Genomic DNA, 27,022 nt, shown 5'->3' with positions numbered 1-27,022 from the left:
GAGCTTGGGTGTGTTATTTGGATATACTGTATTTAATCGGCTTATACCACACAACTTATCTTTAAAAAGGAAGTCTCAGGAAAAAATATAAAAATCTTACATTTTAAATAAAGACATGAGAAGCAAAATAAGGGTCAGTGCCCATCTGCAGCCCCCAGCGTATTGCCATGAATGCAGCCTCCACCGTATTGCCATGAATGCAGCCTCCACCGTATTGCCATGAATGCAGCCTCCACCGTATTGCCATGAATGCAGCCCCCACCGTATTGCCATGAATGCAGCCCCCACCGTATTGCCATGAATGCAGCCCCCACCGTATTGCCATGAATGCAGCCCCCACCGTATTGCCATGAATGCAGCCCCCACCGTATTGCCATGAATGCAGCCCCCACCGTATTGCCATTAATGCAGCCCCCACCGTATTGCCATTAATGCAGCCCCCAGCGTATTGCCATGAATGCAGCCCCCACCGTATTGCCATGAATGCAGCCCCCACCGTATTGCCAGGAATGCAGCCCACACATTGCCAGGAATGCAGCCCACACATTGCCATGAATGCAGCCCCCACATTGCCATGAATGCAGCCCCCACATTGCCATGAATGCAGCCCCCACATTGCCATGAATGCAGCCCACACATTGCCATGAATGCAGCCCACACATTGCCATGAATGCAGCCCCCATATTGCCATGAATGCAGCCCCCATATTGCCATGAATGCAGCCCCCATATTGCCATGAATGCAGCCCACACATTGCCATGAATGCAGCCCCCATATTGCCATGAATGCAGCCCACACATTGCCATGAATGCAGACTCACCATTGCCATCGGTGCAGCCTGATTCATGTTCTGCAGCCTTGGAGGAGACAGGGAGGGGGGCGGGATGAGCGCCGACAGACATACAGGAGAAACTCCTGTTTCTATCGAAGGCCTCTTTAATTGAAAGTCCCGCCTCCTGTGATGGACAAAACGGTTGTCCAATGGCAGTGCAGGACGGGACTTCCTTTTACACAGGACACTGTCCTGTATCCACGGCACTCGTTCCCGCCCCCTCCATGGCAGCCAGCATATCTATCTTTTGTGGCCCCCGGCGAACGGGGGTTCGTTGGGGGCCACAAAAGATATATATGTGAAGATGTCCAGACGGGCCGTCTGAAACCGGAACGCGGGCCGCGATTGGCCCGCGGGCCGGACTTTGGACATGCCTGTCATATGACATCCTTCACAACATGCCGCTCATGTGAACGATCGGTGGTGCATATCCGATCACGGTAAAGAGCCTATGATGTAGGCTTTTTACTATGTGGTCACCTGTGTCCAATCACAGCTGATAACAGTGTTAATAGGAAGTGCCGGTCATCTATTGACAATGCGTGAGTAGAGGAGAGCCAATAAGCGGGTCTTCTGATGGGGAGTAAGTCTGTGCTCATAATCAATGCATTGATTGTAAGTGCGGCCCCATCAGTGCCGTCTATCAGTGCTGCATATTAGTGCCTCCCCATCAGTGCAAGAAAAAAATTACTTATTTACAAAATTTTATAACAGAAACTAAGACCAAATTTTTTTTTTCTAATTTTTTTTTTGCAAAAAATTTGAATCTCAGTGGTGATTAAATACCACCAAAAGAAAGCTAGATCTGTCAAAAAAAATGGCAAACCTTTCATTTTGGTAAAGGTTTTTGGTAAAGGTTGCATGACCGCACAATTGTCATTCAAAATGCGACAGTGCTGAAAATTGGCCTCGGCAGGAAGGGGGTAAAAGTGTCTGGTATTGAAGGGGTTAACATGCTATGCTTTTCAGCAAAGTGTCAGTTAAGAGGTATATAAAAAACTATTTAGCACTGACAGGGGTGCTTAGAATTGTCAACTTTTCTTTATTTATATATTATATTTATAACACCTTTATCCCAAAAGGAAAAAACTGTTTGCTGTAACTGCTTAAAAAGTGTTGGCTGAATTTGAGCTTTACCTTGCTTGTCAAATCAATCTATATTTGCTAGTGCATCTAACACTACTCTCCCCAGACTGACATTGCTGCTGTCCAAAAGTGTCTCCATTGCTCCTTCATATGGAGACACCCTTGGACAGGATGTGTGTTACTGGCCAGATCACCAGGTATAAAAAGTCCAATCATAGGGGGAGAATGCTAAATAAAGAAAATGAATGTAGCTACCACTTTTAAGTGTGGTAAGCTGCAATACATTAAAATGTTTGTGGACTGCTTTACCAGCACCTAATTCACAAACTGTTTTCACTTTGTGCATCGCTAAGACTTCTAATGATACCGGCCCATTTTTTCACATTTGTTGTTAGTTTAAAATGACTTAACAGTAAAAAAAATCAGTGTGATATAATGTACTATTTGAAAGCTAATTTCTAAATATAAAGTATAGGTTGGTTTAGTGCAGTGGTTCTTGTTCCCTGGGGATACATTGGCTCATGTCAGGTGTACAACCTAGTATCATCAATCTGCTCACCCAAGTTGCAACATCAGTGAACTGGTCATAGCTTAGTGAATCTAGTAAAAATGTGCAAAGATTACCCATCACGTGCAAGGAAAATGTAAAAAATACATGATTTTTTTTCTTGCACATCATTGGATAATTGATGTCTACACAGATTCATCTCATTCACTAAGCTCTGTAAAAAAGCTTTTACCCCTTTAGTAAATCAACCACAGTATTTTGAATGCAAAACATAATTTGACTATACAAAAGGTTATCCGTCTATGGTTTGGATACAAAAGCAATGTGAAAAAGGAGGCTAGAGCCTGGATCCCATGGCCGTGATTGAAGGTTTTATACACTGAAACTGTTGTTGTGGTGGGCTTTACAGCAATGTGACTTCCTAAAAGTCAGTGTTGGAATAAAGAGGAGAAAGTAGGATGCTTTAAACCTTTCATGTTGTTAGCAGGAAGGGTTAACACAGAGAACAACTGTCTGGAGGAAAATAGTTTGGACCTGTGTAAATTCTGCCAAAAAAACCCCAATTTTGTTGTCATATTTATTGTCCTTGATACATTTAGGTCCCATGCACACTGGTCATGTAGCCCCAATGCATAAGGCTCCAGTACTTAGGTGCAGGTGGAGGGCACAGGTACACCGTCCAGCCTTGCTGCCAGCAGTCTGTTGAACTCTGAGAGGCTGACAGCTACTATGGATAGAGAGGGCTGGACTGTGCACCTAGTAGTACTAATGTTTAGGGTGATATGCACACAGGGACAAATTCCTATATACTTGGGCTCATACTACCCTAAATTATAGTACTGTTAGGTGCACCATCCAACTGTTAGCCTCTCATAGCGTTTGGCAGGCTGCCAGCGGAGGGGCTGAACAGTGCACCTGTGTCCTCTGCTTGTGCCTAAACACTGGAGACTCATCAACAGTTTGCATGGGGCCTTAAAATGAGAATGAAAAGTGACTCTTTTAATATAAAAGAAACGTGTGAGCAGGAGCCACAGTCAGCTCCAAACAATATGCTTCATGGGTAATATGATGGCCATTCATGTCCTTCCTCTCTAGAAATGTAAAAAATACAATACTATGAACAAGAATATTTGAAATAGGGTTCCTACTTTTTATGGTAGAGATGCAAACCAAATTCCAGTCTGCTTAATATGTGAACATAAAATTAGTAATAAATAACTAGATTAACACCCTTTGTCTAAGCATGAGTCAAAAACTGGGGAGGGAAAAAGGGATTTTCATGGTGCAAACATCAGTTAGATTGTGACAGACTTACTAAACAAATTGTAAAATATATATCAAATATTTATTAGGTTCAAAGTTAAAATTCATTAACATTCCATTAATGAGATATAAAAACAATCGGTGGTCACAAAATAAATACAATGCAGTGGTTTTATCGTCAGACACACATTATCCCAACATGTTTCGCAGAGATATTTGCTTCTTCAGGGGATGTGTGAATATTCCAAAGTATCTAATTTAAAATAGAAAATAACAAAGTAACATAATATCATCATCAAAAAATAATAGAAATAAATAAAGGCACAGGCTTGAGAGCATCATATGGGAACAAGGATCACAGAGGAGAAAAAAAAAAAATATATATATATATATATTCCGAACCCACCTTCAACCACAATAAGAATGGTATAATAGTGGATTGGTCCACCTCAACAGATGCCCATAGCCATTCTAGATCACAGGGGGCAAAAAGACCAGCAAAGGGACTGTTATAGTGGTTGAAGGTGGGTTCGGAATATATATATATATATATATATATATATATATATATATATATATATATATATATATATATATATATATATATATATATATATATTTTTTTTTTTGCTCCTCTGTGATCCTTGTTCCCATATGATGCTCTCAAGCCTGTGCATTTATTTATTTATATTATTTTTTGATGATGATATTATGTTACTTTGTTATTTTCTATTTTGAATTAGATACTTTGGAATATTCACACATCCCCTGAAGAAGCAAATATCTCTGCGAAACATGTTGGGATAATGTGTGTCTGACGATAAAACCACTGTATTGTATTTATTTTGTGACCACCGATTGTTTTTATATCTCATTAATGGAATGTTAATGAATTTTAACTTTGAACCTAATAAATATTTGATATATATTTTACAATTTGTTTAGTAAGTATGTCACAATCTAATTGATGTTTGTACCGTGAAAATCCCTTTTTCCCTCCCCAGTTTTTGACTCATGCTTTAATTTTCAGGGATGTGGTGCCTTTCACTATTAGGTGTTTGCTATGTCATGTTGAACCATTAATTTGTTCTATTTTACCCTTTGTTTAAGTACAAAAGAAAAAAAGATAATTCAGGCCTTAAAGAGAAAGAACACATTGCCAGTGAATGAGAGGGCCACACAATTGTTGAATGTGTTAGCAGAGCCTTATGCTGATCCATGTTACACTGTTTTGAGTCCAATGAAGCAGCAAAAATAAAAGCGATGAGACACTGTAAAATGAAGATTTTTGTTTTGTGCACCGGACACAAAGCTATGTGTAGATACTAAACATAGATGCTTTATGTCCAGCAGAACCAAAATAAAATGTTATGGGTTTTTAAACTTTTGAGAACTTTCAAGAGTTGAAATATAAATATTTGTCTCAGAGACCAAATGAGAACATTGCACCTAGCCTGTGCAATTTTGGATGTACAGTAGACCTATAGACTGGTGTCCAGTGAGAAAACACACAGGGTCTAATCCCTTGCTATGAAGGTATAATTAATATTATGTGTATTTTGAATTAAAGCTGAACTCCAGACACAAACGTTCATTAAGATATATTCCTCAATAGCCTCAAAGGATATAAATCCACTTTATGTGTACCAAATGCCTTTGAAAAGCCTGATATTATGTTGTAAAAATAACAGTGGCCTCATCACTGTACTGCATGTAGCCTGTGCAGAGAGCAAGAACTCAGGAGGGTTCAGGCCGCGTACACACGGGCGGACTGTTCGCCCAACTTTGTCCGCTGAACAGTGTTTGGGCGGACAGTCCGCTCGTGTGTGGGCTTTCATCGGACAGTTTCAGCGGACAGTTTGACGAACAAGGTTTTTCGGAAATTCCGTAAAACTGTCCGCTGAAACCTTGTTTGAGCGAACAGTCCGCCCGTGTGTAGGCTTGTTCGTCAAACTAAGTTCCGCGCATGCTCAGAAAGGATTTACACGCCGAAAGTTATAATGCAGTGTATAGGACGTCGTATTTTTCGTCCCGTCGTACGTGCCGTTCACGTCATCGTGCACGGTTTCAGCAAACTGTTCGTTCGTCGTGTGTGGGCATGTCCGTCCATGCTAATTTTGAGCGGACTGTTTGCCGAAACTGTTTGACGGACAAAGTTGGGCGAACAGTCCCCGCGTGTGTACGCGGCCTCACTCACTACAGGCTGCCTGCAGAAAACTACAGGAGGGGGCAGATGTAGGACCAGTCATCTTGTACAAAGAGAGATATCACCAGTGTCCAGTCTTTATTACAGGATGCTACTACACAGAGGCAAGGTTTCATGCTGGATTACTGCACAGATCTGGAAGAAAGACACAAAGAACATCAAGGTTCAATAAAGAATAGTCATGACTCCTTGTATTTAGGGGTGGAAAATTATTCCCTGCATCATCAGTGTAAACCAAAAATTGGGGTTCTCTGGGGTGTAAAGGTTCCCCAATTGGATTCCAGCACCAAGTATTTTTCAGTCTGTCCCCTTGCAGATAGATGAGGGCTAACACACAACCTTTATGATGGATCTGGATCAGACATTAGATCATTCAATGAATCTACTTCATCCAGTGGCCACAAAACTACATATTGGAAGGGTTCAAGCAGATTTGTCATTTGCTCTGCCATCATCTTTAGACATTTGAAAAAAGAGGGGGGTTATGTGGCGCTACCTAAATATAAGTGAATCATATAATTCTTATTGATCTCAAATCAATTAATATCTCAAAGTATAAGGGTAAAATAAATAATAAAGTATAGTGAATAAACCTATTAAATAAACAATTACATAAATAAATATAAATATATGCATACAATGCAGTAGCGTTCCCAAAAATGTGCAAATATATGGTGGTGCAAACAACATGCACAAAAGTAGGATAAATTCCGTAAATAAATATATAAAAACCTTCAAATATCTTATGATATGTTGATCCAATCAAAGTGCAAAAAATTAAATATATGAATAAATCCAATCAAATCTTGATAAAGTGCAAATTAGTTCCAAAGTTCACCAGTGCAAAGTGCAAAAAATATAAATGAATGAATCCAATCTTCATACAGTGCAAATAACTTCCAAAGTTCAAATGATGACCATGCAATGTGAACAAAAAGTGAAAATCCACGGATGATGCACCCTTCAGTGCTCAGAGTGCACCCCTTGTTTCCCCCAGCCTCTCACCTCTATACCAGGTCCCAAGGGACTGAATCACACTCTATAGGCAATGGGCTGCAGTCTCGCACCTCCTCCGGAGTCCGGCGAGAAGACCCCCGAAGACGGAAGAAGACCCCCGGAGCTGTGCAATAAACTATTTTAACCCTTGTGTGTTGTGTTCTTTTTAAAAAATTTTCATAGGTGAATGGGTAGGGGTACATTGTACCCCATACTCATTCACATAGGGTGGGGGGCCGGAATCCGGGGGCCCCCTTATTAAAGGGGGCTCACGGATTCCGATAAGCCCCCCACCCGCAGACCCCGACAACCAACGGCCAGGGTTGTCGGAAAGAGGCCCTTGTCCTCATCAACATGGGGGCAAGGTGCTTTGGGGTGGGGGGCCGCACCCCCCCTTCCCCAAAGCACCCCCTATGTTGAGGGCACGCGGCCTGGTACGGCTCAGGAGGGGGGGTGCTCGCTCGTTCCCATCCCCTTTCCTGACCGACCGGGTTGCGTGCTTGGATAAGGGTCTGATATGGACCCAGGGAGGGACCCCCACGCCGTTTTTTTGGTGTAGGGCTTCCCCTTTAACTCCATACCAGGTGACGGGGCCAGCGACGTTTCCTTCGCTAGTCCCGGCTACCTGGAGCTGTGCTCAAAATGAATGGACTTTCCTCCGTGTGTGTGGGCAAGTCCATTCATTTCAAAAGTACGGCGGACCTAGTCCGCCGGAAAAGTCACGTGTGTGGGCAGGTCCACTCGTTCGGACAGTCCGGCGGACTTTACGGCGGTTTGTCCGCCAGACTAAGTCCGCCGGATAGTCTGATCGTGTGTACGCGGCATAACTCCCAACTTTTACAGCATGTGACATTCATATTTAAAGTGTAACATGGTGTCAAGCTGACACACAGGCTTTCACACACCACACACTAGCATTTACAGGTTAGCTAAATAAGGTAATATCAGTTATAGAGTGCAAACACCCACTCATGGTCTCCTCAGATCTGTGCATTCTTTAGCGCAACCAAAAACCCATTTAATAATTATACATTAAATATTCTTAGGTGGGCAATGCATAGAACATTTGCAAAAACAGAAATCATAAAGTAAGACACATGTAAGCAAACAGTATTGAAAATAAAACATTCTGAATTCTAAATCTGAAAGTATGAGTAATGGCTTCACTGCGCTTCACAGCACACACCAGCAACCGTGCAATCATTGCAACTTGCTGTTGTGAACGGATCATAAATAGCGAAGTGGCATGGGGTGAACCAGGTTCACTTCTAATTCTGTCAGTCTTGCCAAAGTAGAACGAGCATTCTATTGAATTAATTGAGCGAGTCTGGCTGCCTGTTAATATCTTTGAAATAAGAAAAGCTGGATTCTTCCTGGGTTTAGACCTTGCCAAGTGTGACCTCTTTATGCCAAACAAAGTCTGTGATGTGTGATTGGAGGCTGTCCAGCTTTCTGAAAGGAATCGGTAAGCCCCATACACACTATCAGATTTTCTGCAAATTTTTATCTTCAGATTTACCAAAATCATATAATATGAGGTCAAACCTTACGAGTTTCAATTTGTATGCAACCAGGGAGGCCCTTGCACTACATGCTTTTGGTAAATCTGAAGACAAAAATCAGCAGAAAATCTTATTTCGTTAGTTAATTGCAAACACATGTCCAACCAGAATGTTTGTTTATTTTTTCGTTTTTGTTTTTGAGTATGGGATGGCTAAAACTTCCGTCAGGGTTTTATTGCTGTCTATACTCATGTTTCAGATTTTCTCTCAGCTTCTGTTTAGTGGAACTGTTTTCACCAGGGCAATAAGTGAAGGAAAATTTCCTAAAGGCTCTTCTACACTTTTAGCAGTCTCTGAAAAGCGGTTCACCGTGGATCACTTTTGAAGCAGAGGTACAGGAGTGGCTGGCAGGCATTCAAAAGGCTATACTGCTGTCTCTTGAATGCCTGTTTTTTTGGGGGGAGGGTGTAGACAGCTTAACAGGGTTTTTTAATGGGAATACCATGCCACAACCGTGAGCCTAGCTTTGCTTCACTTGAATGGGTCACATTTGGTGATGGTACTGCTTGCTAAACAGGACGGGGTTATCATTTTTGCCGCGGCCACAAATCTTTTGCCATGGAACCCCTGGCTTCTTCTGTAAGGCAATATCTGTTGACTGGCAGAACTTGCTGTTGCTCCCTGGGGAAGAAAATTAAATTTGATGCTGACGATGCGTTGGTATATACTGATGGCTCTCAGGTCTTCTTTCAAGCTTTGTTGTGAGTTGTTGGGGACCTATCAGGGCTAAAAGTGAGCTGGGAAAATAATACACATACCCTATTAGTTCCTATGACTATTTACTATTCGTACCTCTAATTCAAACCCACGTTCTTACCCATACGAAATCTAAATTACAAGTGTGGAGTTCTATTTCCTGGAACTTTATAGGTCACATTACTCCAAAATGATGATCCTTCCTAAACGTCATTTTTATAGAAGCAGCACCCATATTTCTTACACATAGGATTATTTAACCCATAGACTCTGCCATGTCCTCCTTTATTTGGGGAAAATCACAACCTAGGATTGCTGAATCTTCCCTACCAGCTATTTTTTATTATTTTTTATTGTACAGTTACAATACAATTCAATACAGGAAGAATCAGAGGGTCCTGCTCGTTAGAGCTTACAATTGAAGAGGGAGGGTCAAGTGATACAAAATATTGGGGGATGGTGCTGGTTTGGTCACACAGAGTCAAGTTTACCCACATCCCAAATAAATGTGTATACTGGAAGGATTATTCCTCTAGAGGGACTTTAAAAGGCAAACTACTCTAGTAAGTAAAGGCGTAGGGTATGAGTATAAGATGTTTATTTAAAGGTGCTAGATGGACACAATCTACATGTAAACAAGTGAAAATACAAAAAATAGACAAGTGGGTATACAGAATGCACAAAATCTGATCAAGGAATAAATATGCAATACATAAAGGTACAATCTAGGCTCCGTTGTATGTGGTTATACAAACAAGGGAGAAACCCAACGTTTCGAGTTTAGGATTGATATTACTCTTCTTCAGGGGTATAAGATTGGAGGCAAGTAATGGGATGGAGAGGTCTGCAAATGTGTGCAGTCAATGTTGTGCAGGCTTTTGTGATACCCTGTATGAGAGGGAAAAAGAGAGTGTCAGCAGTCATACGAGGGTGCCTTCCTTGCACAGCATTGAAGAGTGGGGATGTATTTGGGCTGCATAAACATCAGCCCCTGACATGAGTAGAAAACAACATACTTTTTAACCTGGGATTGAGCAATGTCCAGCAGAGGGGTGGTAGTAGCTCCTGTGGATGTCAGGCATAGCGGCATCAGATGGAAGCTGGGTTTATATATGATAAGGGGTGTGGCAAACGGGCAATCCCTGTATGTCTGAGGGGTGTTTAGCCGCCCCCCGAGCCGTCGGTGCGCACAGCCGCCTCCCTCCATGCATGTGGGTGATGGAAACGACCGGCGATGAGACGTCAGACATCCAGCGCCGGACGTGACGTGGCAGTGACCGAGGCCCGCGTCGGTGGCCCACGATGCAGTTGGGGTTGGAGGAGCAGTCAGACAGTGTGACCTGCACATGTGCCTACCAGTAGTGGTTGCCGCCTGTGTCAGAAGGCACAAAATGGCCTCCCTGCGTCGAGTAGATAAAATCCAAGGGTCCACATCAGAAGGACCCTGCTGGAAATAGTGGGAACTGCAGGTTATTGTGCATGATGAGACAAGATGGTGTAGAGAACAGATCAAACAGACAACAGTAAATTCAATGTATCTACAATTAAGGAAATAACATGAGAATTCATGAGCATCAATAAAACATATATACATAGAGAAAGGCAAGTAGATAGTGGTCTATACAGATCCCAAAAATGAACAGGATTCATCTCATAGTATTGACATGCATTATGCATTATGTTTTATGCGTATTTGCAAAGGAAGGGGGGGGGAAAGAGAGAGGGATAGGGGGAAAGAGGAAAAGAAGGGGGATGTGGGGGAGAAGGGGGGAAATGTATGGGAGGGAGGGAGAGGAGGAGAGAAAAAAAAAAGAGAGGGGGGGAAACTACAAGGTATGCAGGGAAAGGGAAGAGTGAGTGGGAAGTCTGAGTATGTATATTAAGGTGGTTCATTGGGCTCCCATTCTGACCCCCCTGAAGTAAAACCTTCAAGGAAGGTTCTGAAGCACATAGAGCTTCAGGTGGTTGAGTGGCTTTTAGACAAAAAATCAATTTCTGTTCAAATTGTAGAAGGGTTTTATTGCAATCTCCCCCACGTATTCCCAGATGAACGTGATCCAGGATGAGGAAGGAGAATTTAGGGCAAATGCTCTCATGTACCGAAATCACATGTCTGCCAAGTGGAAAGTTAGGATTGCATGTTCTTATAGATGTGATATGTCTATATGCTCTACGCCAGAATTCCTGGGTGGTTTTTCCCATGTCTGGGTTTGAACATCTTGCCATTGGGTAATGTGATGCTTTTGGAGATGTTCATAAACTGGCAATATTTGCAGCCACCACACGGAGAGGTTCGTTTGTTTTTACAGGGGTCCCGTTTGCCATCTCCTCTGAACTCACCAGTTGGTCTCTTAGGGAGCCAGCCCTTTGAAAGTAGATGCTGGAGTATCTGGTACAAATGGACCGATTAAGGGGTCAATGGTTAGGACGTGCCAGTACTTTTGGACCACCCATCTGATGGTTTGGTGTTGGTTTAGAAAATCTGGTTATAATGGAAATGGGGTTCTGCTTCTTCTTTTTGGATGATGGGTTGTAAAGAAGGTCATCACAGGTTCTGGTACAAGCCCATTGGAACGCTTTTTTGAGACATTTATTGGAATACCCCCATGCCTGTGATCGTGTTCTGAGTATATTGGTCTTTTTTGAAAACCTCATTGTCTGTGCAGTTCCTTCTTTTCCATAGGTATTGACATTACGTGATTGAGGAAATCAAGGGTTGAGGATGGAAACTGCAGGTATGCAAGATTGAGTTGCCCGCCGAAGGTTTCCTATATAGGCTGGTGGTTAGGCATCCATTGTGACATCAGGAAATGTGATAGATTTGCAGTCCCATGTCATGGTGAATGACAGGTTAAAATTATTTGAATTGAGTTCTTCAAGAAAGGCTGGCAACTGGTCCGTGGGTCCATTCCACACAAGGAGGACGTCGTCAATGTATCGGTACCAAAAAAGAATGTTCTCCATGCAGGGGGCAAGGGATTCGGATTGGTTGATCATACGTTCCCACTCCCCCAGGTACAGGTTGGCGTAAGATGGGCAACACAAGGTCCCCATCATGACACTCTGCGCCTGGAGGTAGTGGGAACAATTGAAGCTGAAGTAATTGTGGGAGAGGATGAACTTCAAGGCACCAACGAGGAAATCATTGGTCTTCTTTTTATATCTGCTGTTTTAAGCAATGATATGTTGAATGCATGCGATGCCTTTGTCGTGTGGGAATGAGCTGTATAAAGCCTCCACATCTATTGCAACAAGCATAGATGTGGAGGGGATTCACATCCCTTCGATGTTTTGTAACAGGTGCATAGTATCCCGAATGTAACTCGGGAGGTTGAGAACATAGGGATGTAAATATCCATCTAGGAACTTACTTTGTTTCTCTGTTCGAGAGACATTTTTCTGATATAATGGGTCTCCCAGATGGATGTGTCATACTTTTGTGGGGTTTGGGCAGAGCGTAGAATGTTGGGGTACGTGGAAGTTGTGTGAGTACAAAGTCCCGCTCTGCTTTGCTGAGAATGTTTTCAGTGTAGGCACGGTCAACAAGGTTGAAAAACTCCTTTTGGAATCTCTCAATTCTAGTGGCCGGGATTTTTCCATACCATTCTTGGTTGTACCTCTCGTTATCCATCACAGCGATGTTGCCCCCCTTATTAGAGGGTTTGATGGTTATCATTGGGTGGTCTTTGAGTGATGTAAGGGCAACACGTTCAGCTTTGGATAGATTGTCATGTTTTGATTCAGGTGACTTGATCTTGCAGATCTCATGGGTTACTAGCTTTATGAATGCCAAGACATTCGGATTGGTCACAAGGGTTGGAATTTTGTCTGATTTCTTTTTCAAGGTGGATGAGAGGGGAGTAGAAAGTTCTGATTGGTCAAATCGACCGAGCAGATGCTCAAGGTCTATATGGTCAATCAGGTCCGGTGTATCGTTTTCCTCTAGGAGTTCAATTAAGGTATCCAATGCCATAAGTTCATACGATTCAAAATCAGGTTTTGTGGGTATTTCTTTGTTTCAAAATGTGTTTTCTGGCAAAAAGTTGTAAATCTTTAATGACCTCAAATTTGTCAATGTCCTGGTTGGGGCAGAAGCTCAACCCTCGAGCCAGAACCAGTGTTTCCAAGTTTGACAAATTATATGAGGATAAATTAACCACATTTAGGTTCTGAGTAGGTGGATTGGTAAGCAAAAAATGTTTGGGGCTTACCTGATCCGTATTTCATGTTCAATATTCATGGTCGGTCTGGTGGTGCGATCATCCAGAGAGACATTTAGTGGTAATGCCTTGGTACCTGATGGTAAAATTCTGTGAAGTAAGGTGTTAGAATCAGATTGAAACATGAGAGGGGGAGGGGCAGTAGCAGTGGTGGAAAGATTCTCTGACAACCTGTCACTGTCAATATGTGATGTGGGTGGTATTGTTGGTTTGTTAATGCGTTTATTATGAGATTTTTATTGGGAGCCACTACCCTGTGAATTTTAAAGTCCCACTAGAGGAATAATCCTTCCAGTATAAAAGTGATACAAAAGGTAATACCTGGGGGATGAGCTGATGAAGAAAATTAAAGTTTAGTTGTTAAGTGGAGGCAGGATAGGCCTCTCTAAAAAGAAACGTTTTCAGGGATCGCTTAAAAGTGAATAGAGTTGGAGATAGTCGGACAGATTGGGGTAGGGAGTTCCATAGGATGGAATAGGCTCGGGAGAAGTCCTAGAGACGAGTATGGGAGAAGGTGACTAGGGAACTAGAGAGCAGGAGATCTTGGGTAGAACAAAGAGGACAATTTGGTTGGTATTTTGGGATTAGGTTAGTGATGTAACTGGGGCTAGTTGTGGATGGCTTTGTAAGTTATTATTAGTATTTTGAATTTAATTTGTTGGGTGAGTTGCAGCCAATGGAGGGATTGGCAGAGAGGAGTATCAGAGGCTGAGCGGTGTGTAAGGTGGATTCATCTGGTAGCAGCATTCATTATGGACTGAAGGGAGATAACCTATTTAAAGGTAAGCCAATGAGGAGGGAGTTGCAGTAGTCGAGGCGAGAGATAACCAGGGAGTCCCTAAGGAGCTTTGTGGTTTCATGGGTTAGGAAGGGATGTATTTTGGAGATGTTGCAGAGGTTGAGGCAGCAAGCTTTGGAATGTGATTGGATGTGGGGAAAGAGTTCAGAGTCCAGGATAACACCTAGCATCCTGGCATGCAGGGATGGGTGGATGGTTGTGCCATTGCTCTTGACAGAGAAGTCAGGGGAAGAGGTGGGGAAGTGAGTGAATCCTGGGGGTGTCACCAGAACAAGTGTCTACATAGACAAATAGAGAGGGCGAATCTTCCCAACAGGGCAACAGACAGCAAAAAAAAACCTGACATGTGTTCCAGTTCCTCTCCACCACAAACTGCGCAGGGAGATCTAAAATTGTGGTCAGGACACAATCCCCCCCCCCCCCCCGACTCCTTTCAGGATATATCGCTCCCTATCTGGAAGATATTGCTGGTCCCTCACTCTGCTAATCAGCTTGCAGGATCCTTGTGCTAAGCCAACGAACCTACAGCAAGAGTCTTTGAATCCTTTTGATGATCTGTATTGCTGCCCTGTGATCTTGCTACCTTGCCCCTTAATGTGCCCGGATCGCTGTACTGGAACTCTGGACCCCTCCCTTGCAATGCCACATTGCGGCCTTGTGATCCTGCTGTTTGTCTCATTCTGCCCTGTACTGTTACTCCCTGGACTTGCCCCTTGTTGCTGCACCCTATTTCCAACCCATGATTCTATGCAGTCTCCCTGGCTATACCATATGAGTATCTTGCCCCACTCCTATGTATGGAAATACCCCAATAAAAAACGATGATAGTTGATGGCGACCTAGCTTCTCCCAATTTGTTTTTAACTATTTCATTATATGCAATTGAAATGTATATATCATCTGCATTATAACACAGATAAGCTGCACCATATGGGTTGTACTGTATGCTCAACACTCAGTGTTATAGATGTGGTGACTCTCCTACTATATATCATTTATTCTGGACTTAACCAGCTTTTGGGATGGGCTATTGAGATGCACTACTCTCCATGATGGAAATTCACCTCAGGTTCACTAGCCCTTGAACCTCCAAAGTCTGTCTCTTAGATAATCTCAGTCATTTTGTACTCCTGACTATCAAAGCAATTATGTTTCCAAGCAAGGAATACTATATTTCTAAACTAGAAGAGTCCTAAACCTCCAACACTAGCAAAAGTATATCACCTGATCAATGCAGATCTCTCCAAATTTACACTGGCAGAGCCTGGCCTAATACATTTCATAAGATCTGGAATTTGTGGATAGAGACCCTTGCAGCACAAGGTTTCTTAGTCCTGCGCGGATAATTTCATTTGGTGCCAAGAGGTGTCTGTTTGTGCTCCCCGCTCCTTTTCGATAAGGTTAAAAATTTTTTTTACCTGAACCAGCATTCAAGTTTAAAGAGCACTGTCAGCACAGATATCCAAAGGCTGCTTGCTTGGGCCTGCATATCCAATCTCCCTATCCTGCCTTCAACTAAAAACTGTACTTCTCCATCAGCTCATTACCCCTCCATTTTAGATTGTAAAGCTGTCCATATGCTTGTGGGCTGCAAGAAATATTTCTCTATTCTCGCTATACAGTGCGGGTGGATGAATTTCTCTTTTTGTGCCTTTTGCAATCTGGCAGCTGCTGCTGCATTTGAAGTTACATGATCAGATGCAGCCACTGTTCAGCCAAAACTTTTTTTTAATTGAAGAATGTTTGATAGGGGAGGGTATACAAGGCCACCTAAGTAGCAAATTTTGTCCAAAATTAAGTTGGACCCTCTTGTTCTCTTGTCCATAACTGTACTGTATATTTACTTTGTAAAGTGCTGAACAAACTGTTGGCTCTGTCTAAATCCTGAAGAATAATTATAAAAATAATAATTATTATTATAATATGGGTTAAATGTTGTATGATATAGAAATCTGTGTAATATTGTGGGGGAATGGTTAGTCAGGTAATGGAATGATGCATGCTATGACTTAATCTGTAAACATTTTTTTTCACAGGTGATGAAGAAGATTATGATTTAAATCTAGAAGGTATGGAAAGTTTGTGAAAAATAAATACACGTGCATTACATTGTAAGTCAGCACTTGTCCCCATTAAAATTGGTGCTGTGGTTTGAAAATCAAATTACATTTTTATTAGGGAAGACTGTAGCTCCACCCCAGGCAGAGGCCAAAATTATGGGCATTCCTATAGTGGTGTCAGAAACCATAAACTAGGCAGAGACAGAAAATGCAGTTAAAATTTACATCTTTAGCCTAGGTTCACACTAGTGCAATCACAGACATCACATGTGATCCACACCTGCACATGCGGTGCCGATCACATGCAATGTCTGTGAGATATGAGTACAGCCATACAGTTAATGTGGATAATGACAGAACTCTGGACTCCAATGCTAAAACGATGCTTTATTCAAATAATATTTAGGACACAGCAAATGACATCACAGCGAAAGATGCTAACAGCCGACACATTTCGCACTAAGGCTAGTGCTTACTCATAGCTGGTGAGTAAGCACTAGCCTTAGTGCGAAACGCATCAGCAGTTGAATAAAGCATCGTTTTAGCATTGGAGTGCGGCCGTCCAGGGTTCTGTCATCATCCACATTATCTGCATGCTGTAGCTTGCACCCGGATCCCTTCACCTGGAGCAACTATCTCTGAGTTCCCAGGACCTGCCTTTGAGTGGTGGTGTATATCTCTCTTGTGATTCTCTGGACTTTTACAGCCATACAATTGTATGGCTGAATTCGCATCAGATTAGCACAGAAAAAAAAGTGCAGGGACTTGTTTTTCCCCGCACTAGAATCAAATTGCATGGGTGTTCTCACCTATGCGATCTGATTCCTGTGCGAGTTCACAGTTCACACTGTGATCTGTGAACCTATCTGGGGGTGTCATTAAAACAATGTAATGACACCCACAGTGGTTCGCAGAAGGCAGTGTGAGCTGCCTGTAGGAGAGATGCAATGCGGGAACTAGCACTGTAATCGTACTGGTTCCCGCATCACATCAGTGTGAACCAGGCTTAATGTAATAGCAAAAATGACAGATCAGGAGCGTAGTCAAAAACCGAAGCCAGGGTTTGGAAGTATTTAGTCTAGCCAGAATCAGGAAGCCAGAAGTCAGCATCGTCAGAAGCCAAAAATCAGGATCAGAAATCATCAAAGAGGTCCGCAAGGCAAAGTCATACACAGGCACACAACAGAGACACACTGCAGATGTTGACTGAAAGGCACGGAGGGAATAAGCAAGGCAGTTTAAATAGCAGAAAGGGGCTGGACTAATGAGACAGGTAATGGTAACCAGGTGATCCACTGTGCAAACAATGAGTGTTTAGCAATTAACTGCCAGGTGAACAGCCTTGGGCACTGAGAAGAGAATTATAGCAGAAGCCCAGCCCTGACAAGAGGAGGATAGAGGAGGCACTGAAGCTGAAGCCCCCTCTGAATTCTGTAGCCCTTCTTGCCATGCATCCATGGGATTGCTCTGATCCATTTCTACAAATTAATCAATATCTGTTCAGGAAGACCCACAAGTAACATGGCAATATATGCAGTACCATATTTGTGGGTCACTTTAAAGGTACATTCCAGTCACAATTTAAACTTAGAGAAGCTCAGCGAGAGGCAGCAGAGATCTGATGCACCTCCTGGGCCCATTCGGGTGAGAGTAAGTGGAGAACTACTATCATAGTGTTTACAGTATGTAAATAACTCGTATTTCTTTATCATACATCACAGGGCACAAGGATGGTAAATTTACCAATTGAGGTAGAGCATTACCCATTAGTCCATGAATTAACCAATTCTGTGTCCTGTGATTGTACTTTAAGAAAGGGTTTTTACAGGTAAGTCATTCATCTTATTTTTTTATGAGATAACTGAAACTATCAAACTAGGGTTCAAACTAGGATCTGAACATGCCTGAGCCCATCTCTACTCTCTGCTTCTCCATAAACGTCCTGAGGACCAAACCACAGGCAAAGGGATTGGATCATGCCCGTTTCTTTCAGCTGTGTATGGCCTTCATTACACTGATACTAAGGATAACCTTCACCAGTCTACAGAGAATGCTTTATTTTGCCTACGGAAATCACTAAAATCACTTCCAAATTATAATCTCAAGCGGAATTTAAGCTTTGGAGGCTGCAGGAGCCTTTGCCCATCATACATACACATTATGGAGCATTCCAATCTCAGTATGGCCTCCATAAGTGCTGACAGCTTCATGTTGCTGCGATTTTCTCTGCCAGTTCTACTTGGATAAGTGGTGAAATGTCTTTGACATTACAGAAAGTGTGCAGTTAAATGTGAATAACTACCACTAGTTGTCCTGTTGGATATACATGATAAATCAAAGTTTTGGAAATGCTGTCACAGAACAAGAGGCTGCCCTCTGCTGCACAATACATGTAAATGCAAAATAACATAAAACAGTCCTGTAAGGTGAGGGAATTTTGACATTTTTCTGAATATCATTAGCATGCTTTTAAGGATTTACTTGTATCTTAGGGTTTTTAATTTGAATTATCAGCCTATGAAAAGAATATCATCATTTTGCTGTACTATGTATGATATACTGTATATAATGATCGTTTTGTTTTCATTCATGTTTAGAAATGACCCCTGTTAAGCAAAATGGGAAATGACTGTAGCAAGTGCCTTTGACAGCATTAAGTGTTTTGTACTAATTTTTTTTCCAACAGGCGGATCCATAATTAATTATGCAGATTATTACCAGGGACTCTGGGATTGCACGAGTGACAAGAGTGATGAGCTGTCATTTCAGCGTGGAGACATCATCCGTATTTTGAGCAAGGTGAAATACTCTAGAGTAGAGAGAAACATTGCTTAGGAATGGAGTAATGGTAGATGTGCTTTGACCTCTCATTTGTTTCTTGTGCATGCTTAATGACATTTTAGATATCATAGATCTGACCACCAGACATAATGTCTATTCTGAATTGGGAATTATAACAAAAATGTTAAGACCATGTGTTCACAAAACTGTGAAATAAGAAGCAAGACAGCTGAAAGAAGTAATTAATGTAAAACTCTTCTACAGCTACCAATACATTGGCCAGTTGTCTTGCAGACCAGGTTGTTTTAATTCTGAACAAGCTAGTGATCAGCCCATGTATACAATGCAGCCAACTCCCTTATCCAGCCAAAGTTCACTTAAACTGGCTATATACACATTTTTTTTTTTTCACTCAGTGTGCAGTTTTAAATAAAAATAAAAAAATCTAACAGTTCCCCCCATCCACACTAAAGATGGACAAATCTCTCTTGCTGCAAGTAATTGTATTCTAAAACTCGCTGCCCCCAGCTGTCAAAATACCCGAACAGTGCCTGTATCTGATTGGATGCAGGCGCAGTTCAGCTGACAATTTTCCCCCTGGCTCCTTCGATTTATTGGAAGGTGGTCAGATGGCAGAGCATATGACTAGCTTTAGCAAGTTAATGTAGAGTAAGTGGAATATGGCATGAGGACTGTATATGCTTGTACCACAGTTTAAACTTTTTTTTCTTGGCACAAAAGTTCAGCATGGGAGCTAGATATCCAGATATTGAAGATTTCCCATTGTATATTGTAAGACCGGAGTGATTAAACTCAAGTGGTAGGTGCCTTTACAATATGTTGCGCCATTCTAAAACTGTATTTTCAGGCACGGCAGCCCACTTTTAAGTCAAAGTTCATACAGATAGCTTCTGGCACGCAGGGGGTTCTCACCATCACTTCAAAAACATAACATTTAGCCTCCTGGCTCTCTTGTGGCAGCTTCGCTACTCCAAGTGCCTCTGCTGGGTCTTCCTAACCATTAAACACCTTTTGGTCTTCCTGACCATCAAACACATCCCAGAATTATGTGCAGATGCTGTACTTTAGCTCTGTGTCGTTTCTTGTAGCTCGCTAGCTGCGCTTGTCCCTGCTGGACTCCTGGACTCTCTCTACAGCTTCCTGGCTGCTCCTATCCCACATGGACTGCCCCTCAGACTTGGGCCTTCATCTGCCCCAACCTGACCTTGATGCAAGGCAGCATCTCCCATGGCTCCCCTCATACACCCTGACTTCTTCCTGATCAGTTCCACCTGAGGCATCAGTGTGTTTTCTTCTCCCAAAATCTGGCGTAAACCACCAATTTACAGAGTAGCAAGGGGTCATCCTGCAATGATTTTGAGAACATTTTACAAATCTCTACCCATATGGTCACCTGGTAAATCTTTGTGTTTGCCCAGTGTAACAAAAAAATCAGCAGCACAGGGAAAAATAATAGTATTGTTAAATTAAAATTTAGCTGTGCCTTACTTTTGCTAGTTTAAAGTCACAGTCGTGGAATTTCTGCTGTACACAGGCTAGGTTAGGGTTGCCACCCGTACGGGATTGACCCGGACAGTACAGGTTTGGCATCTTGTGCCCAGGTTTCTTTCCTCTGGAAACCCAGGCACAACTAATATCCAGCACCTCTGTCTGTGTCCCGTGCTCTGCCCATAGCTCCGTATTCATTATGTGGCCAGGGCGGCTGTGCGGTGCGCCCCTCTCTGCTCCACATCACAGACCGCCGGTGTCCTAAGCTTGTCTCTGTAAGAGGCAAGCAGCCGTGAGCTCCAACCGACCTCACGGTCTTCATCTTATGGAGCCTCGGCCTCTTCCTGCTCCACCACAGCTGGGGACCATGGGAGACAAGAGGTGACCGGGATGCCCGATACCTTGTCAGCACAGCAGGATGCAGTCCCCAAAGGCATGATTGCAGCAGCAGCCCCCCTCCTCTCTATCAGCCCCCCTAGTCCTCTGTCAGCACCCCTTCCTCTCTGTTAGCCCCCTCCTCCTCTCTGTCAGCCCCCTTCCTCTCTGTCTGCCCCCCTTCCTATCTGTCTGCCCCCTTCCTATCTTTCTGCCCCCCTTCCTGTCTGTCTGCCCCCCTTCCTGTCTGTCTGCCCCCCTTCCTGTCTGTCTGCCCCCCTTCCTGTCTGTCTGCCCCCCTTCATGTCTGTCTGCCCCCCCTTCCTCTCTGTCAGCCCCCCCCTTCCTCTCTGTCAGCCCCCCCCCTTCCTCTCTGTCAGCCCCCCCCCTTCCTCTCTGTCAGCCCCCCCCCTTCCTCTCTGTCATCCCCCCCTTCCTCTCTGTCAGCCCCCCTCTCCTCTCTGTCAGCCCCCTCCTCTTCCCTGTCCCCTGTCAGCTACGCTCCCTCTCTGTCAGCTATACTCCCCTCTCTGTCAGCTATACCCCCCTCTCTGTCAGCTATTCTCCCCCTCTCTGTCAGCTATTCTCCCCTCTCTGTCAGCTATTCTCCCCTCTCTGTCAGCTATTCTCCCCTCTCTGTCAGCTATTCTCCCCCCTCTCTGTCAGCTATTCTCCCCCCTTTCTGTCAGCTATTCTCCCCTATCTGTCAGCTATTCTCCCCTCTCTGTCAGGCCACCCCTCTCTTACCACCTTTCTCTCTCTCTCACCCCTTCTCCCTCTCAGCCCCCTTCTCTCTCCCACCCCTCCTCTCTCTCTCTCACCCCACTCCCCCCAACACCCCCAATCCCCCCCCCCTCTCTCTTCTGCCTCCTCACCCCCTCACCTCCTCCTCCCACCCTTTCTCACCTCCCTCCCCCACCTCTTATCCCCCCTCAGGGGACAGGGGCCCCATGATTCCTAACAGCGGCCCTGTAAGTGCACAAGTTCGGATGCGTTTTGATTCCTGTGTCCTGCCGACACACTGGACACAGCGATGCAGAACCTGCTTCTACTTTGCCTTCTCTCCAAGCCCCCCCCCACACAATGGAAGGAAAGAAGGAAAATAGCACTACAATAGAGCAGCTTCGCTCCACCCCCAAACTCCAGCTCCCACACTTGAAAACGGCTCTTGGTAAGGCAGTCTAATGTGGGTCTTTAGGGGCAGGGGACACTGATGCTGGGGGGGTTCCCTGATCTAATGGAGGGTCTATAAGAGGGGTGCTGATATGAGGGGACCTAATGGGGGTCCTCTATGGGGGACCCCTGAATTATGGAGGGAGGATGGGATGGGGGGATGACAATGATCCCTGTGTTATAGGAGGTAACACTGTCCAATAAAGCGTGCCGCATTATTGCTCTCCTTAGTGCACCCAAAGGTGTTCCAGGTCTTTACAATCCTATAGTGTACACTACAATAAAATTTGCCATGCACCGCTAAAGTGTTCGAGTTTGGCTTGAAGAAAAGGTGGCAACCCTAGGCTAGGTACTAGAAATGTTCCCATAGACCTCTTATGTACTTACTGTTTGAGGCAGCGCAAAGGCAAAGCTACATCTTGTTTTGTAACCTCTTTCAACCAATCAGTACTACTAAAATTCCATCATTGAAAGATGAATTATGGCTGGAAACAAAAACAATTGCGTTAAACGTGTGTTTATCTTTGCAAAAGACCTTGGAAGTATCTGTCACGAGAGCCACGTACCTGAGTTGAGACCGAAATAGTGGGGAGGCCTCCCTTGCACCTCGGGTCTTTGAAGCCTCTGGAGATGGAGACAAAGACTTGGTGGACCCCAAGTGCCATGGGTGCCATGGGTGAGCAGCACCGTGCAAGCCTCAGTCCGAGATCCGAGCCGAGGTCCAGTCCAGTTTGGCAACGAAGTATAAAAGGGTTAATCAGAAGAAGAATGGTCGAGATCCAAGCCGGGTTGGTTCCAATCTGGCAGCTGAGTACAAAAGGGGCAAAGAAGTAGAATGGTCAAGGTACAAATCCGAGGTCAGTGGCAAGCAGCAAAGAAGAGTAGTCAAATAGGTTTCCAGGTCACAAGAAGTTCAGACAGATCACAAACTAGCACAGGAACAAGGGGGGACTGAAAATAATCCAGCAATTTGGCAGTGTCTGGGCTGGGCTTATATAGGGATGTTTGAGGTAATTTCCTGTGCGCCTCCTGGGCATCTTCCCACCTTTTTCCATCAGGTTGGGGTAATTTCCTGTGCGTCTCATGGGCATTTTCCCGCCTTTTTTCCATCAGGTTAAGGTCATTTCCTGTGCGCCTCGTGGACATTTTCCTGCCTTTTTCCATCAGGTCTTCTGCACAGATGCGGGTTGGTGCAGCGAGGCATCTTTGGTGCATGCTCAGTTGCCATAGATTTCCTCTCGTGACAACGTGCCATTGGTGCATACGTAGTAAGCCCTGGGCTCTTACAGTATCTTTTGTGTTAAAGCGGAGGTCCACCCTAAAGTGGACCTTCCGTTCATTGGAATCCTCCCCCCCTCCGGCGCCACAATTGGCAGCTTTCAGGGGGGAGGGGGGTGCAGGTACCTGTACAGTACAAGTATCTGCACCCACTTCCGGGATAGCTCTCTGCGGAAAGGGGCGTAGATTACGCCCCTTTCCGAAAGTCCCCCGCTGCCTGCTGGGAAACACACAGATCCCAGAGGCAGCGGGTCCATCCTTATTGCGCAGCGCGACTCGCGCATGCGCAGTAGGGAACCGGGAAATGAAGCCGAAAGGCTCCACTTCCTGATTCCCATACCCAAGATGGCGGCGGCAGCACCCGAGAGACAATCGAGAGATCGGCTTCGGGTGCCACTTCCTGATTCCCATACCCAAGATGGTGGCGGCAGCACCCGAGAGACGATCAAGAGATCGGCTTCGGGTGCCGACATCGCGGGCACGCTGGGCGGGTAAGTGTCCTTATTTTAAAAGTCAGCAGCTGCAGTATTTGTAGCTGCTGGCTTTTAAAAAAAAACTTTTAACTGAGTTCCAGCATAAATCATATCATATTCATATAGTTGTCCACTGTATGGCGTTTGAGATCAATGCATTTCAAGTTTCATTTGCATCCTTAGGATCTGTGCTATAATATACCTATCGGATGGTCCATTCTCACTGACTAGATGATCAATTTCAATACAAGAAACAATAATAGCCAACAAGACAAAACGTAGACCAAGGAGGATAAGTTTGACGCCTTTCTGACTTCCTTTTGCAGCACAGACCAGAGCATGGGGCTACCGTTGCAGTTGTGCAGCCTCAATTTCACTGGACTCACTGCGCATGTGTGTGCCATTTTCCTCTTACATGCTAGCCAGCTCTCACCTCACCAGTACAACACAGCTGTGTTGGAGATCTCCTGGGATCCAGCTGCCTACAGTGTCTGGCACTGTGGGATTTAACTCTTCCCTCTCCTGGTTGGTCATGAGTACCGCTTGGGGGGCATTGGGGTACATGACAGATGATAGACGAAAGGGCAATGGTTTAGGGGACTTGCCAGCTCACTCCCAGCTAACTACTCTGGGGGATTGTAGAGTCTCTCCCAAAGGACCTAGTTCTGTCAGTCCTAGTTCCCCCCTTCATTGGAGGCCCATTCTATTTGGTGCACAGACCTTCTCTTGTCTATCTAGAAAAGAGTTGTCTGAGCCACCATGTTGGACTTATGGGAAGTATTTCAGCCCTGTTGGAAGGCAAACAGGCTCCATCAGCATTTCCTGCAGAGTTTATTTCTGACTTTCCCCTAGCAGCTTCCACACCCTGAGAAGGAATAGGATCATGCATCCTCTGCTTCTGAGGACTAGGCTCAGGAAGGGACACTATCTGCTGAGATCTCTCCCAAACTTACGGATACCATTGCAATCCTTATTGATGTGGTGTTCACATTCACTGTTTTAGAGCTGTCTGCGTTGGCCCATCCTAAGGTCTCCAGACTGTTTTCCTAAAAATGCCCAAATCTGCTAAGGCCTTCTCAGTAGAGACCATTTTTGTATGGTGACTGGCCTCACCCTGAAAAAAAGTTTCCCTTCCCGCAATACCCTATTAAGCGTGGTTTGTGTAGGAAATGGGTAGTCCATGAGTTGGGCCCAACCATTTCTTGCCTTACCAAAGCCTTAAAGGTCTCTGTTGAAGATGTTCCTTTTTTCAACAACCTGGTAGACAGTAGGTTAGAAACCTTTCTTTAAGGCCTTATTCACTATGGCAGTCTGCTGTCGCATACATGGCAGTCTCCCAAACTCTGGCTCCATTGACAGATCTATCTGTCGACCAACACCTGGACCTCCTATCTGTGGCCTTTTACTACTGTGCAGATGGTTTAGTGGATACACTTTGCCAAATATCCAGGATGAGCTGACTTCCAATACACATGCAAAGGATCATTTAGCTCAAACTGTATCTCAAGGGCGTAATCTTTGAAGGGGAATACCTTTTTTTTGGAATTCCTTGGGTACCTACATCAAGGAATCATTGTTGGTAAGAGAACCTTCCTACCTAAGAAAAAGAAAACAAGGACACCTGCAGGTAAGCCTTCAGTTCCCGAGAATGAGACATGTTCCTTTCGTCCCTTTCTCGGGTCTCGGGTCACTTCTGCTGGAGAACTCGTGGTGGACATTAAGGATGCCTACTTACATATCTTTATTGTTCCACCTTATTAAGGCTAACTGCTGTTGCATTGGGCACACATTATACATTTTTTGCCTTTCCCTTAAGCCTGTCCACTTCACCTTGGGTCTTCACCAAGGTGCTTTCCCCAGTCCTAGCTCTGCTACATTCTCAGGAAATCCATGTAGTGGGCTGTCTGGATGATCTCCTTCTAAAAAATCAGGCAACTTTCTGTCAGTCAAACCTTAGTGGACGGTACAGACTGCAGAAATTTGGGTGGATCCTCCATCTTCAGGCTTTAGATCTAACTCATCACTTGAAGTACCTGAGTCTGGTCTTGGACACAATCCTACCCAGGGTCTTTCTTTCCCAAGAAACTCCTGTCTCTCTGCTTGCATGCTTGAACCCTTCAGTCTGGGAGCCGCCCCCCACCCCAATTAATGAGTATCTCCAAAAAATGTAATTAACAAGCTTTGGGTAGACTTCCCTAGCCTTTTTGGTAAGCAGGAAGTTGACTTGCTATGTACCGTATTCCTATAGACAATCCATCAGGTGGCAGGTGACAAGACTGCTCAGTGATATATAGTTTAGCTTGGGACAAGGATCCTTCAATCTGGGAATCTCATATAACCAAAATCAGATTCTACATTTCCTTATCTGTAAATAAACATGAAAGGAACCAGATTGGTTACTGTTAGCAACAAAAACAATTCTTTCTGGCAGTTTGATATGTAAATGAGTGCAAAAATTGATTATTTCTGACAAAGTGTCTGGATGTAGTAATTTCTGTGTAAACATTGCTGGAAAAATGCACAGAGCGGGAAGGGCTGTGTTTTTTACTACCATGGGCTCGCTCACTTTGGTCCTAACTGGCCAAGGCAGTTTTTACATTTAGACCGAATGGAGGAGGGAGAAACTGAGAGGATAATCAATCATCTGTCATTTCACCATGTGGGCATGGGTCAGCATATCAAAAAATAATATAACAAAAAGTGGGGAAGGTTCCCCAAGAAAAAAGTAGGTATAAAGTGACCCCAGACGGTATGTGGAAATACATAAGAGTAAACTTTATTAAGTAAACTTTATTGGACTGAATACTTATGTACATGGGATTTTTTTTGTTTTTAATATTTTTGCAAAGATTTCAACAAACTTCTTTCAAGTTGACATTATGGGGTATTGTTTGTAGAATTTTGAGGAAAATAATGAACTCAATCCATTTTGGAATAAGGCTGTTAGATAACAAAATGTGGAAAAAGTGAAGAGCTGTGAATACTTTCCGGATGCACTGTATATAGTGTTTAGATCAATATTGTATCAAAGTGGCATAGAGAGGCACCAACATACTGAGCAGTGTGAATCCTAAATGTTACTGGGGTCAAGCAAGCTATAGGTTTATCAATGGATTGGAGAGCGAGGACTAGCTGTCCATAACGGACTATTGTTCACTCATACATCAAATGTCATTGAGAGATATCCCAGAAATGTATTCTGATG

At 43.9% G+C, this 27,022-nt stretch overlaps 1 protein-coding gene across 1 annotated transcript in view; it reads left to right on the top strand.

Moving 5' to 3' along the window:
• Window positions 1-27,022, top strand: part of SKAP1 (src kinase associated phosphoprotein 1) — a 647,014-nt gene that overhangs the window by 536,869 nt on the left and 83,123 nt on the right. Inside the window, exons 10-11 of the mRNA XM_077459761.1 lie at window positions 16,205-16,237; window positions 18,915-19,027. Coding sequence (XP_077315887.1) covers window positions 16,205-16,237; window positions 18,915-19,027 — 146 coding nt within the window. The remainder of the gene's footprint in view (window positions 1-16,204; window positions 16,238-18,914; window positions 19,028-27,022) is intronic.

This window comes from Lithobates pipiens, unplaced genomic scaffold (assembly GCF_037356315.1).
Source record: "Lithobates pipiens isolate NorthernLeopardFrog02 unplaced genomic scaffold, aLitPip1_a1.2 Scaffold_28, whole genome shotgun sequence".
In the NCBI taxonomy this organism is placed as follows: Eukaryota; Metazoa; Chordata; class Amphibia; order Anura; family Ranidae; genus Lithobates; species Lithobates pipiens.
The sequence above is the reverse complement of the archived record's forward strand: the minus strand, read 5'-3'. Positions and strand labels throughout refer to the sequence as shown.